Genomic DNA, 12,207 nt, shown 5'->3' with positions numbered 1-12,207 from the left:
TGCACTTGCCATCGAGACTAGAACCCAATTCAGCTTGTCGGCTCCTGTGACAAATTAGTCTGGTCCGTTCCCTGGACAGATTTTCAAGGTTGAATTCCCCAACTTGGGTAGATGAGAAAGCATGCCAAGCTGAGATGAAGCACATGGGAGCTCCCGTCCCTGGATGCCGTTATGCCAATTTGTCTTGATTTACCGTTCAAAGCCAGCATTGAATACCGTCTGAGGATAGCAAGCAGACTAGTTGGCAGGGATGGGAAAAAAAATTCAAGAAAAGTTTACAAATATCCCGGTGAGGTGCCATTGACATCTCATCCTCACACCAACAAACAAGGGATGGCGACAAAACAAACCATACTGGTCGTGGTGCTGAGCTGTCGTTGTTCGTTGTGGGGAACGCGGCCCGCTCAAATGAGACTCTCCGCTGCCATCCGTAGACCGATTTGCTGTGTTGCCTGCCTGGATTGCGGGGAGGACCCAGGTACAGAGATTAGGTGAGTTACAGTGGACTGGGCAGAATCCCTAGCGATGCGACGGTGCCAACGTGCTCCATCGCCCTCAACTCAATAGATCGACGAACGCACGGAAATGCGTGGAAACCAGACGCTTCTCCACTTGTAGGGCAGTTCGTTTCCGAGTTAGCGCTCACCCTGGAAAAAAAGTCAGATCGTTTACTTCAACCTCTCAGCTTCATCTCGCATAGGTGTGTTTGACCTTTGTTTTCTTCCGACCAGTGTCACCAAAAGCAGAGGCAAAGCTACCTGCTTCCTCTATCGGCAGATATGATGACAACATCGCCCGTATTGCCCCTTTTCCACGTGCGAGAAGGAGAAATACCCAAGACTCGATCCAGCCCTGGCCTCACTCTCCCTTACAGAAGCGCATCTACCCTCCACGCTCACATGCTCCGAACCGTCTGTTGTTCCATGGAACAAATCATAGATCCTGGGGGTTACGTTCGATTTGACTTGATATTCACCAACTCCGCGTGCTGACCCTGGCCAGAGTGGCATTGACCCGGTCAGTTGCAATTAGGAGCGCTGCTCATGGAGCTGTCCATTCATCCTTGCAATCTATTACGCGAGGCACCAACACAGGATGCGCGGCCCCACCCTAGATACACCATCTTTTTATTGACTTGACTGACACCAAAGGTGCATCTAGCGATGGGCTCACCTCATATACAAAAATACCAATCTTCTTCGGCAAACCTCCCCATCAAAGCTCAAGAAATAGCAATGCTCTAGTCAGGGTCCATCAAAACACGGCTCAAACATGTCGTAAGAAAGCATCTCACTCGAAAACAGCAAACAACGGCCTGCCAAAAGCTTCATTGGCGAGCCTTAAACTCGTTCCCCAGTGCTTAGTCTGGGCCTCAACGCAAGATCCAAGCTAAACGCCCCGCGTCTCCTCCACTTCAGGTTCACCTGCCAGTGTGCTTCTCTTAAGCCCAGGCCCCGACAAGACTCATGCCGATGGCGCCAGACAGCACCAGGAAGCAGGCGTAAACCCTGCGCCTGCCACGGAGGATGCGCCAGCTCTCGTCGCTGAGGAAGTCCTCGGACAGCAGCTCCACGAGCGACGCAAACACCAGTAGACCAGACGAGATGGCGTTCATGGTGCCGACGAGGACGAGACCAAACTCAGACTCTGGGTTGTAGAGCCTGTGAGTAGCGATTCCGATCGCCTGGCCGAGCGGCGTTCTGGAAAGCGAGGGCCGATAAACGTTAGCAATTACTGACGGTCAAGGAGATGAGATTGCTAGATTTGACTTACGTGCACCCGTATGCCATCGACATCATCCAAGGCTGCCATGAACCTTTCTCCCACTTGATGTTTGCGATCCTCGAGCCAAGGGCCAATCCTTCAAAGGTTTCTGCGAGACGTTGTCAGTCAGTCATCAGTCCACCTAGGCACAAGCAACAACTCTCCGAGTAATATGGAGAGAACGGCACAAGTCGAATACGTACGGTGAAAAGCAATGGCGATGAGCAGAATGACAAACTCGTGCCCAATCGAAACGCTGAGCGTCATACCGATGAAGACGCTGTGGAACAAAATGCCGACCTCGAGCATCATGCACTGAAGCACGTCCTTCTGGTGCTGCTGCTGCGCCGTGAGCTGGAGATGCCCGCCGGCGAGACGGTTCTCCTCGTCGACGACCACCGACTTGTCGCTAAGCCTTTCACCGGCTTGCCCATCGGAGGATGGCGCCCCGACGCTCGCGTTCTGGTCATCGGTCCGTCCGAGGTTGGAGAGCTGTCGGCCCAAAGAGTTGGCGTTGCCACCTGCCGGCCGCATCTCCAGTGACATCGGTCGCCCGGCCATGGCGCCGTTTCCATCCTCAGAAGAGGTGTCCTGAGCCGGCTCCGCGGTCCTCCGCGGTCGCTCCTGCTGCTGTTGCAACACGGCAGCGGCGCTCATGCAGCCGCCACCCGTAGATGACCCGGCAGCCTCGGTCATGTGCCTCGCAGGCTGCAGAACCATCTCGATGACAGTCACAAAAAAGACGGCGGCGAGGGCGATGGCGCCCGGCATGGCCGGGTACTCACTGACCCAGAAGCTCGACAGGCAGGGGTTCCCCAGCAGCGTAAAGGCGGTCGGCAGCAGGTGCACAAACGCCGTGGCCAGCAGGACGCCGGTGCCAAAGTGGCGCACGGCGAAGAAGAAGCGGGCGGGGAGCCGCAGGCGCGGGATGCGCGAGGCCACAATCGGAAATGCGCATGCCCCAAACGACACGCCCAGGATGATGAGCAGCGCGCCGACGTGCAGCGGCGTGTTGTACTCCTCCTCGGAGAGGAAGCCGCCCGTCGCGCAGGTCGACCGCTTGCCGAGCGGGATAACATCGGCGTCGCGGGAGTTGGTGGCGATGGTGGACGTGTTTGGAGCTGCTAGAGGAAAATGGTGGTTTCGTTGCAGTCAGTCATCGTTGCTTATTTTCCATGTTTAATTGCCCGACTTGTACATGAGGTAGCGAGCGTCGATTTATGCCACCACACCACCTTCAGCCAGTGCAGTCCAATCGGGTGGGGCCGGCGATCCAACGGCAATGTGTGGGTATGACATGCAGCCACTGCCGTGGCACACGCAACGTCGAACGTGTAACGACTTGAGGTGCGATACAGCTAAGAGGGAGGGGGGAAAAGAGAAAGTAACAAAAGAAAAAATGATCAAATGTCTTACAAGCTAAACCAGGTTGCGGGGCGCCAAACAGACGTCCCGTTAGGGACTCTGGCAGCCGAGAGGCCGACATGATGGCTGCGCAGACGAGGACCGAGGCCACCCAGGAGAACCAGCCGAAAAGAGAGCATGGTGCAGGGGGCGCTGCAGTGGCAGCAGCGACGGCACCGAAGCCGCCGCCGCCTGCCGCGGTCGAGAGTGAATGGCCTTCACCGCCAGTCACTCCCTTGGCTTGGGAATGGGATGCTGATAGTAGCATCTAATGTCAGCGAGATGAAATCCCGATTCAGAGTGAATGTAAACGATTCAGTCGTTGTCGAAAGGGTGTCGGGGCTTTTCCAAATGTCTGACGATCATTGACTCGCAAATGCCGTCAAACCCACATCCTGAGCACAGGACTGCCTTTTTTGGCATGACGTAGGACAAAAATCCAAGATGCTTGGCACCGCCTCCCTCGTTTTTGATGGGAGTGAAATTTGAAAGTTCGGAAAGGAGGAAAGGAGACGAGATGTCCTCCAGCGGTAACAGAAAGAAGAAGAAGGAAAAAAAATTCCATACCATCAAAAGAACCCCATCCCCAAGCCAACCCCTTCCGCCCCTCGGCCTCGACCGGCATTCGATCGGCCACGGCCCAGCCGTCCCTCTGCATCCCGTTTCCACCGCGTTCGTCGTCGGTCACGGCGGCGCCTCCGGACCCGTCGCGGTGCTCGCGCGCGTTGGCGATGCCGTTGAGGTCCTGGCAGGTCGTCAGGTCACCCGACAGGAAGGGCGGGTTCTGATTCCAGGTCGGATGGTCCGTCAATGGCGGCTCGTCGGTACGGGACGGGCAGTTCATTGTTGGGATGGACTTTTTTTTTCGGGATATCGGTCGAAAAATGTTCAAATGGCAACCTCTGGAACGACTTTTGGTCGGACTTTTCCGCCTTGTGTCGTCCAATCCTCAAGATACTGTATCCGTGGTTTCTTCTTCTCTTCTTCTTTAGCAAGCCTCGCACAGGTTAGATTTTGTGCCAACTCTGCTCTTTTTGTAGACTTTTTTTTTCGATCTGGTTCGGTAGAAATTTAAAATTCTTCTTCTTGTACCCTTTTTGACCTTGTTCCTGACTCAAATTAAATCAGGACCCAAAAAAGAGGGTCAGTGAGTGAGAGTTACCAAAAGAGAAAACTTTATAGCTGGGAAAAGCACGGTGCAAAAGTTGTCGGAGCAACACGATCATCAATCAAAGCACCGAAAAATGCCTTAAAGTTTTATTAAAATGCAAAATGCAAAGGTGCAAAATTCAAAATGCAAAATGCAAGCTCACAAAGTTTACACATGTCCAGCGGGAAAAAAAAGAGCCAGTTAATGATTGATTTTCCATCCATCCCTGTGCTTCCCCTACCCCAAAAAAAAAAAAAAAAAAAAAAAGAGCCGAGAATTCTCGCCCAGCCCCCAAGGTTCGCAGCCAGTCACCTTGGCCTGGTTTGATGTGCCCTGCGCCACGGAGCGGGGCCTCCGCCCAGGCCCGGTCTCTTCCGAACCCTTCTCCTCCCCCGCCAAAGAACAAGAAAAAAAAGTCCCCCCCCCCCCGGTGGCCCACCCTTGTCGCCGTGGATGAACTTGCTGTTGCAACGGTCTGCCGAGTTTCCCTTTCCCCAGACAATGTTACTCTTGAATACAACCCGTATACCATAATTTTTGAACAAGCGAGCAAGGACAAGCGAAACCAGGGTCTTTGTGTTCCGTAGGGCGGACATATTACGTACAAAACCTGCATAAGACACGCCAAGAACCTTGATGGTCGTATTGGCTAATGCATTACATACCATGAACATGCACTGTATATACTGGCTATCAAGGTGTGTCAAGATACAAATCCCAACAATCGATGCCACACTAATCCAGCGTCACCAAGCGACCACGCTGCCCTAGTCACGACGACACGTCACATGGTCTATACTCAGTAGTCAGAAGTCGGTTGCCCAGATCTTGCCCGATCACTCATTCGAAAAAAAAGGCTCGCTTCATATTATAGAGGAAATAACTAGTTCTAGTCTCCCGTTGCTCAAGCCATTAAAACATGTGACAAAAAGAAATGTGGTATATTGAACCTCCCCTCCCGCGCTTTAAATCATCCAGATTGCCTCGTTATTAGAAGTAGTATAGAGAAACACCCGGGAACATCCAAAGAAGGAGAAAAGAAGTGACTTTGGGGATGCCATATATCCATCCAAGCCTTTTTTTGCTGTTGAGTGATACATAGATCACACATGTCTTCCTCGAACAAAGTCGGTTTGAAACCACTTCCGAGATGAGTTGTCCAGTAATTGTGTGCTTTTTTTAATTTGCGCCAAACCACTTCCAGAAGAGAAAATAGCCTCTTTGCGAGGATATGTGGGGTATAGATGATGGATATTCCGCCAGATTTGAGTATCGTAGGGTTTCGTGACAGTTATTCGTGAGTGGGAAAATCCCGCCAGCGACAAATCAACAAAGCATGCATGCTCGATGAAAAAAGGCTGCTAGGCAATGGGGAAGTAGAACAAATGGACAGGAATAAGTAAAGGTGAGAACATAGGGAAAAAAAGGCCATGGCATGTGATGCTCAACCGTCATCGCCCCAGAGGCCCATCTCGACACCGACGCGGCCGGGGGGTCCTCCGACGGCACTGATCCTCGCGGCCTTCTTGCGCGGGTCCGCCATGAAAGTCGAGGGGCTGGCGATGTTGGTGGGATAACTGCCCATGGCTGACTGGGATCTCGCAAGCTGTCGCCCGCGCATCTCTCTGTAAGATGACTCTCCGCGCAGCGGCTTATCCTGGCGACTCGGCGGCATCAGCCCCGCGGTAGGTGGTGAGCCGTCGTGGGTGTCGGTAAGACGGGACTGGCTGGAGGCGGCGGTGAAGCCGCTCTCGAAAGACCACTGCTTGGTGGCCTGGTGGTATTGCGGCGCCAGCATCGATGATCGCTCCGGGATCGGGAATGAATCGAGTGCAAGTTCCGAGCCGCCCTGTGCCGAAAACATCGGCGAGACGTCTCTGCGGTGAGACCCAGAGACGCTGCGGGCCTTGGGTACTCGTTGCGATTGGACAGACGAGCTCCGACCGGCTGCGTGGCGTGTGCCAGCCTTGGGCTGGGGCCGGGGTGCCAATGAAGCCTCAAACCCCGACAGTGTGCTGATGCTCGAGTGCTGGCGACGGTGAGATGGTGCTTTATCGAGCTGCTGCCTGTTCAGGCTCGATGTCTCGGTTGTTTCCATGCCGCCAGGCACTGGGAACGCGTCAATCACACGATCGCGCTCCTCAGTTTCGAACTCGGCAATGATGGACTCGCGCATTCTCGCGCGTTTGAGGCGGAGCGCAGCCAGAAGCATCTCCTCCTGGCGGGTCACAGCCATGAAGCGCGACGACGTAGAATTCGGCGACGGCGTGGTGTATTTGCTGAGTGGTGACGATCCATTGCACGAGGAAGCAGCATCCCTCTCGCTAGCACGTATAGGTGTCACTTCAACCGAAGACCCGTCGGTAGACTCCTTGAGCGTGGATCTGGTGGGCGACTGCGTGTTGAACTCGGATGATGCTGGCGATACAGGTGGGGTCGGCTGGTCCGATACCGATGCGACCGATATCGAGAGGTGCGTTGTCGAGCCCACCTCCTGGGTCGGCCGGAACATCCGAGCCGGTGCCAGTGCGTCCATCTCCGCAGGCACTGGTCTCGTTGACTTGGACTCGTAAACCGTGAACCCACTCACTGTCGCAACGCTAGAAGTGCGCACATCATTGCTGCTGCTACCGCTACCGCTGCTGCCTGTCGCATGTACCATGGCCTTGGTTTGGCTTCCAGGCCGAGAGCTGTATCCTTCAAGCTGATCCCGAGTCCACGGGATATGCTCTCCCACTTGACTTGTTCCGCTGGCAACACTATCGATCGTGTGGTTAGGCATAGAGGGCTGTCGCAGGTTTGTACGAGCCGGCTTCCTCTTGGCCGTTCCCGGATGAAGTGAGCTCGACCGAGAGTTGATGACTGGAGCCCTGGAGAAGGTCTGGGGAGCTGATTCACTAGAGCGTCTCGTCTGCATTGGTGGCGCTGACTGCTGCGGGACCTTGGGGAAAAGACTGGCGGTATAAGGCCTTGTTTCTTTGCGAGGCTTTACCTGCCCAAGCACCTCAACCATCTTCGCAGTCTGCAGGATTGTACTTTCTGATCGTCGAGCACGGGTGGGGACTGGGGGTAGTTTCGTCTTGGGAGGAGTACCTGGGCCGTCGTCTATGTTAAACACAGACGAGTTGGCCGAAGTTTTCCTAGTATCGTCCTCGAGAGGATCCTCCTCTGAATCAGAAGAAAGCGACAGAACACTAATTTTCTTGAGATCCATGTCAAATCCACTGTGCGTGGTTCGCCTCGAGGCTTTGGAGGTGCGCGTGTGACGACTGGAAATGCTCTCGGCGCAGTCCGCGCCTGCAAACTTGGGCACGGGCGCATGGAGATCCGGTGTCATCACGGCAGTCAGCGGGGTGGCCGGCATGCTCTCGTTTCGGGTGTACGCCGAAGAGGTTTTGCTGTGCGCCCCTGACATTCCAGTTGACGTCGAGTATGGTGTGTGCAGACTATGGGCCGATGGTGATGTGGCTGTGTCTTGAATTTCGGGGCTGAGGACGAGGGGAACCTCCACTTCCTCCTCCTGCACCTCAGCTAGAGAATCCTTGTACAAGGATTGTTGTTCATAGTGATCGTAAAGGCTGTGGATGGTGTCAGAGCGGCGTCGCTCAATCGACTCCATGCGCAGGTTCTCCTTTGTTTTCCTCGAGGAAAGGGACCTGAGGTTCTTGCGAAAACTGCGTTGGCGGTCCGGTTGTTGTGGTGACTGCAAGCTGTCGCCAGGTTCGGACAGGAGTGATGGTGATTTCGTCATCATGTCTGACCCAAGCACTGTCGGCCGCGAGGGGGTTAGCATAGACTGGCGTGTGACCTTGGGCAGCAGATGCGAGAGGTCCAGTCTCGCGGGCTTCTTCTTGCGCGTTGAAGCATCGTCCCTAGATGAAGTCGGCGAGCTGGCATCTGTCACGTTGAAAAGAACACCGTGTGGTTGTTTGTTTAACAGACCCATGGCCATAGCCGACGATGAGGTCTGCTGCGAGATTCGGAGAGGTTGTTTGGACTTGTCATAAAACGAGTTAATGGTCGAGCTCGATTGTCGGCGGCGGACACTCGAGGCATCCGAGACGGCGTCGTGAAAGTCGGCAATGCTCTGGTGTCGAGCGTTGGAAAGCTTCCGGTCCAGGGCCATGGGCATAATACCAGACTCTTCCTCGTCCAGGTCCAGCTCAACCTCTATCGTTCCCACCTCCACCTCGGGGTTCTGACAATTGTGCTCACCCACGCCAATCGACCTGGTTTCGGCGTAGGGTGTCTCGCTTGCACTGGCATTTGTGCCAATGCCCGTGTTCGACTGTGCATCCCAATTTGCCCCGCTGTGAGCATCCACACTGATATCGGTAAGCCCCAGAATCCTTTGCGCCTTGGTCAGACCGGGGCCACCGTTGCCGCCGACTTGTTGCGGCGATGCAATAGGCACTGGTTGTTGTTTCTGGCGCCGACCCGGTATGGGAAAGGTGAATCGAGGCATGACGGGCGAACCCGGCTACCGTCGCGTTGGGACGAACTCCAGTTCAGGCGAGATGCGACACGCGCCCAACATGGATGGATGGGATCGGCGTTGTTATATCGTGAATGTTGCTCGAGTGCCGCTCACCCCCGTCTAATTCCTACCTACAAAACCCGAGTGACGTATTATTCCCTTAATCTTTCTCTTCTTCCGAGGCTCCAACGGTTGGAGAACAGCAACGAGAACCAAAACCGAGAATTAAGTAATAAAACAAAGCGTTTTTTTGCGACAACGGGCTGAATATAAAGTGGTCGGAGAGCAGCAGCAATGCTGCGTGGTTCAACAACGGTGAGGATCCTTTCTTATGATGACTTGTCCAATGCAGGGTGTGCGTGGTCCAAGACAAGGCGGCAGGTAACTGTTGCAGAGAACAAGACGGGAGGTCCCCTGGGCGTCTGGGGAAAGTTTGCTGCAGGCGGCGGGCAATGTTTAATGATGTAGCGGTGTGTCCAAGACGGCATCTGCGAAGTGAGATCGGCGACGGCTGTTGGGGCTGGTAGAAAAATGGCGCCAAGCTCCAACTTGTTGCTTTCTTTTTTTCTTCCTTCTTTGCTTTCCTTTTTGTTCCTTGGTGAACCCGGGAAGGACAGGTAACTTTTGGCTTGTGACGAACAAGGTGGTCCAAGAAGAAAGTGGAAAACCTATCTGTTTTTTCCCCCCTGGTCAGCTGGGCCTTCCCCTGGCGATAAAAAACGGCGTGGCACTTTTATTTAATACGAAGTGGGAAATAGGAAAGCAGGAAAACCTAACCATCATATGTAGTTTGGGCACCCCCTCAAATCCGTGGCGCAACCCGGCTCCATGCCTGCTGGGACTCTGCCGAGCACGTTGTGCCTGGAGCGCGGCGTGCTCGGTTGCATCGTAAGTACCTCCCTATTTGGCTTGGGTGGTGGACGGAGCGGTGGGACTACCTATACGCTTGGCTATATTTTCTCTGGTGGGGTGCAGGTCAGTGGTGGGAACACGCTGCGAGGGGGTGGGGGTGTGTAAGGTAAGGTAGGCACAGTACTGGAGAGAAAGCTCCCCATGTCGTCTGTCTTCGATTCGCTTGCAAGCAGCGACGACTCTTTTTACCGTACAGTAGTGTGCGTTATGGCGTCGACCCTCCTTCGGAACTAAAGGGGTCGTCTGCGTTGCGAATTCGCGGAGCACGAGGGGTGGGATTCATTCAAAGTGGATGTCGACGGCACGAATGACTCTGGTGAATAAAGCACTGTTCACTTTTCCATGTGGAGCTTGTTTGGGGAGGCCGCGGGATGCTTAATTTGGTGCTACCAAGTAATACGTGCAAGCTTGGTTGTTTGCTCCATGATCCGAAGGTTGGACGATCTTGATCCAAAGTTTTGGTAAAGGCGTTGGTTGTCGTGTCGTTGTTGTCTGCCAAATCACTTTGTTTGATAAGTCACATCCATGGCTTATTTGACTTTGTTTTTCATCCTCGTCTTTATTCTTGTTTTCAGCCGATGATCAGGATGTCATAACCCGGTAGAAGCAAGTGCGATGAGCGCAACCAGTGGGCGGAGACCCTTAGCAAGGATAGCCCGACACGATTGTGTCTGTTTGGCTGGGGGCTTTTCCTTTTTCTTCCTTTTTTTTTCTCTCTCTCTTCCTTTTGCTCCTTCCTATCGTGCAAATCATCGTCCTTCGTACAGGTACAACAATATCTCGCGGGCTTTCGACTTTGAGGTGGCTAGCAAGCACAACGAACTGCAGGTAGCATAGAGTGTCGGCTAGTCTACATACAGCTAGGACGGCCTGCGGTACCCTTGCCGCTGTTCCCTGCCACAGCACGCGATGGGAAGGAACTTCGCGGCTTGACAGGTGGGTTACTGCACAGGACTGCCCCACGTCATACAGGGTACAAATTTGCTACTATAGTAAATTCTGCTGTACAGTACTAGGTACTCTACTCTGCCCATGTCCAGGTGTGTGCTCCACCGATCATTACTAGGACCAGCGCTGCAAGCCCCTGCTAAGAAGAGCCTTGTCGCCCTAAAACCTCCACTATGAATTTTACTACGGCTAGCTGAAGGTTTGCTTGAGCGCGAAAAGGTTCGAAAGAATCGACTTGGCAAAGTTCTGGACTTGGTCCCAAACTACAGTCATCCAAACGCCAGCAAAGGAAAATGCGCCTCGCGCCCCTCGGATCTCGTCCACGCGGGTTTTTGGTCTCGCAAGCAGGCTTTCCTTTTGGTTATTATTGATGTTCTACAGCAAGCAGTACGTTGAGTCGTTAATGAGCAAAGTAAAATAAAACCAAACGATATCATCAACGAAAATCCAGCCCGGTTTGGGTAACTGGCCGGGTGATCATTGTAATTTCAAAACATCGGTAAGCGCCTCCAAAAATTGGACGCTCAGGCAAGCCACCTCACCGGTGGTTCCTCTGTCTATTGGGAAAGAGGTTTCTTTGTATCTAACACCCCGGCGGCACCAACGGGTTCGGTGTAGTTTGGAGAAATCACGACCTGGGGATTTTGACGGCGACAGGGTCGGCGCAGAAAAGGGGGCTGGCTGGCTGGCTAAACTGCTCGCAGGCTAGGCCAGGAAGGTCAGGTTTCCCGATTGCTCTCCACGTTGACTGTGGTGCTCTGCCTAGCTATATTATATATTCAGTGATAAGATTGAGACGAACAAAAACAAAATACGCCTTGCGAAGCAGGACGAAATCAAAATACAAGGGAGGCCATGAAACCTATCCTCATGCTCCTAGGGTTTTCTTGTTCTTCCCTGCGATTCCGATACAAAGGTGGGCTCGTTGCTGTTCCATTGTGCGGAGGTTCGCATCGTGAAACTCTCAGCTGCCGAGCGTTACCTGCCACGTGCTGTCGCAACCAGGGCCGCGACCCAGGAGGGCTAAGGGACTGGCGAAATATGGTATGAAGCACACTTTCCAATCTGAGTAAGGTAGATATTAGGAGGAGAAGAGAGAAAAAAAAAATCGGACTTTGAGGGTTGGTAGGCAACAAACAAATGTCCTTCCCTTAATTGCTTGCTATATTTTCAATCTCGAATTGAAATGGTCCAGCCCCAATGAACTTCGGCGAGCCACTGTGACTGGAACTGCATAAATTAGTGCCACTCCCGGCGTGCGCACATTAATGCCCCTGAATAAAGCATGCGGTCATTTGCGGTAGGAAATTATGTTTTCACAAGCGCGAAAGCCGGTCGGTAAATTTTCACACCGGCGTCCACCCTAGTGTCATTCGGGCGGGCGCGGTGGTGTCCGCCTGTCAAACCCATCAACCCTTGACCTCGGAGCTAGAAGCTGCAAGAGCTAGAGACACGGTCTAGACGCGGTGTATTTTGCCAGAGTGGCCTTTTTTTTTTTTTTTTTTTTTTGGTTTGGTGATGATTTCTCGGTAGCGGAGGGGCTGTGCAAAGG

The 12,207-nt window shown here is 53.5% G+C and overlaps 3 protein-coding genes across 3 annotated transcripts; 1 reads left to right on the top strand and 2 right to left on the bottom strand.

The window, feature by feature from the left end:
* Positions 1 to 1,014: 1,014 nt before the first annotated feature.
* Positions 1,015 to 4,547, bottom strand: MGG_05905 (Fe(2+) transporter 3). The gene is made up of 5 exons (XM_003711683.1): positions 3,736 to 4,547; positions 3,181 to 3,423; positions 1,968 to 2,888; positions 1,774 to 1,873; positions 1,015 to 1,700 (listed from the first exon to the last, which is right to left on the bottom strand). Exons 1-5 carry the CDS (start codon positions 4,010 to 4,012, stop codon positions 1,442 to 1,444), a joined length of 1,800 nt encoding a protein of 599 aa, XP_003711731.1. The 5' UTR covers positions 4,013 to 4,547; the 3' UTR covers positions 1,015 to 1,441.
* Positions 4,548 to 5,173: 626 nt separating this feature from the next.
* Positions 5,174 to 9,533, bottom strand: MGG_05904 (uncharacterized protein). The gene has a single exon (XM_003711682.1). It carries the CDS (start codon positions 8,781 to 8,783, stop codon positions 5,763 to 5,765), a length of 3,021 nt encoding a protein of 1,006 aa, XP_003711730.1. The 5' UTR covers positions 8,784 to 9,533; the 3' UTR covers positions 5,174 to 5,762.
* MGG_16712 (uncharacterized protein) lies at positions 9,327 to 11,364 on the top strand (the record flags this gene model as incomplete). Its single annotated transcript, XM_003711681.1, has 7 exons — positions 9,327 to 9,412; positions 9,585 to 9,683; positions 9,771 to 9,813; positions 10,568 to 10,643; positions 10,718 to 10,747; positions 10,855 to 11,042; positions 11,107 to 11,364. The coding sequence occupies 7 exons, from the start codon at positions 9,327 to 9,329 to the stop codon at positions 11,362 to 11,364; spliced, it is 780 nt and encodes a 259-aa protein (XP_003711729.1).
* Between the last annotated feature and the right edge of the window lie 843 nt (positions 11,365 to 12,207).

Source organism: Pyricularia oryzae, chromosome 3 (assembly GCF_000002495.2).
Source record: "Pyricularia oryzae 70-15 chromosome 3, whole genome shotgun sequence".
NCBI classification, from domain to species: Eukaryota; Fungi; Ascomycota; class Sordariomycetes; order Magnaporthales; family Pyriculariaceae; genus Pyricularia; species Pyricularia oryzae.
The sequence above is the reverse complement of the archived record's forward strand: the minus strand, read 5'-3'. Positions and strand labels throughout refer to the sequence as shown.

Excerpts from the sequence above, each read along its gene's own strand:
- MGG_05905 (XM_003711683.1), bottom strand. The coding sequence starts at position 4,012 with ATGAACTGCCCGTCCCGTACCGACGAGCCGCCATTGACGGACCATCCG. Across the intron at positions 2,889-3,180 it reads CCCGCAACCTGGTTTAGCTT|CAGCTCCAAACACGTCCACC; the intron begins GTAAGACATTTG and ends ATTTTCCTCTAG. Across the intron at positions 1,701-1,773 it reads TCGATGGCATACGGGTGCAC|AACGCCGCTCGGCCAGGCGA; the intron begins GTAAGTCAAATC and ends CTCGCTTTCCAG.
- MGG_05904 (XM_003711682.1), bottom strand. The coding sequence starts at position 8,783 with ATGCCTCGATTCACCTTTCCCATACCGGGTCGGCGCCAGAAACAACAA.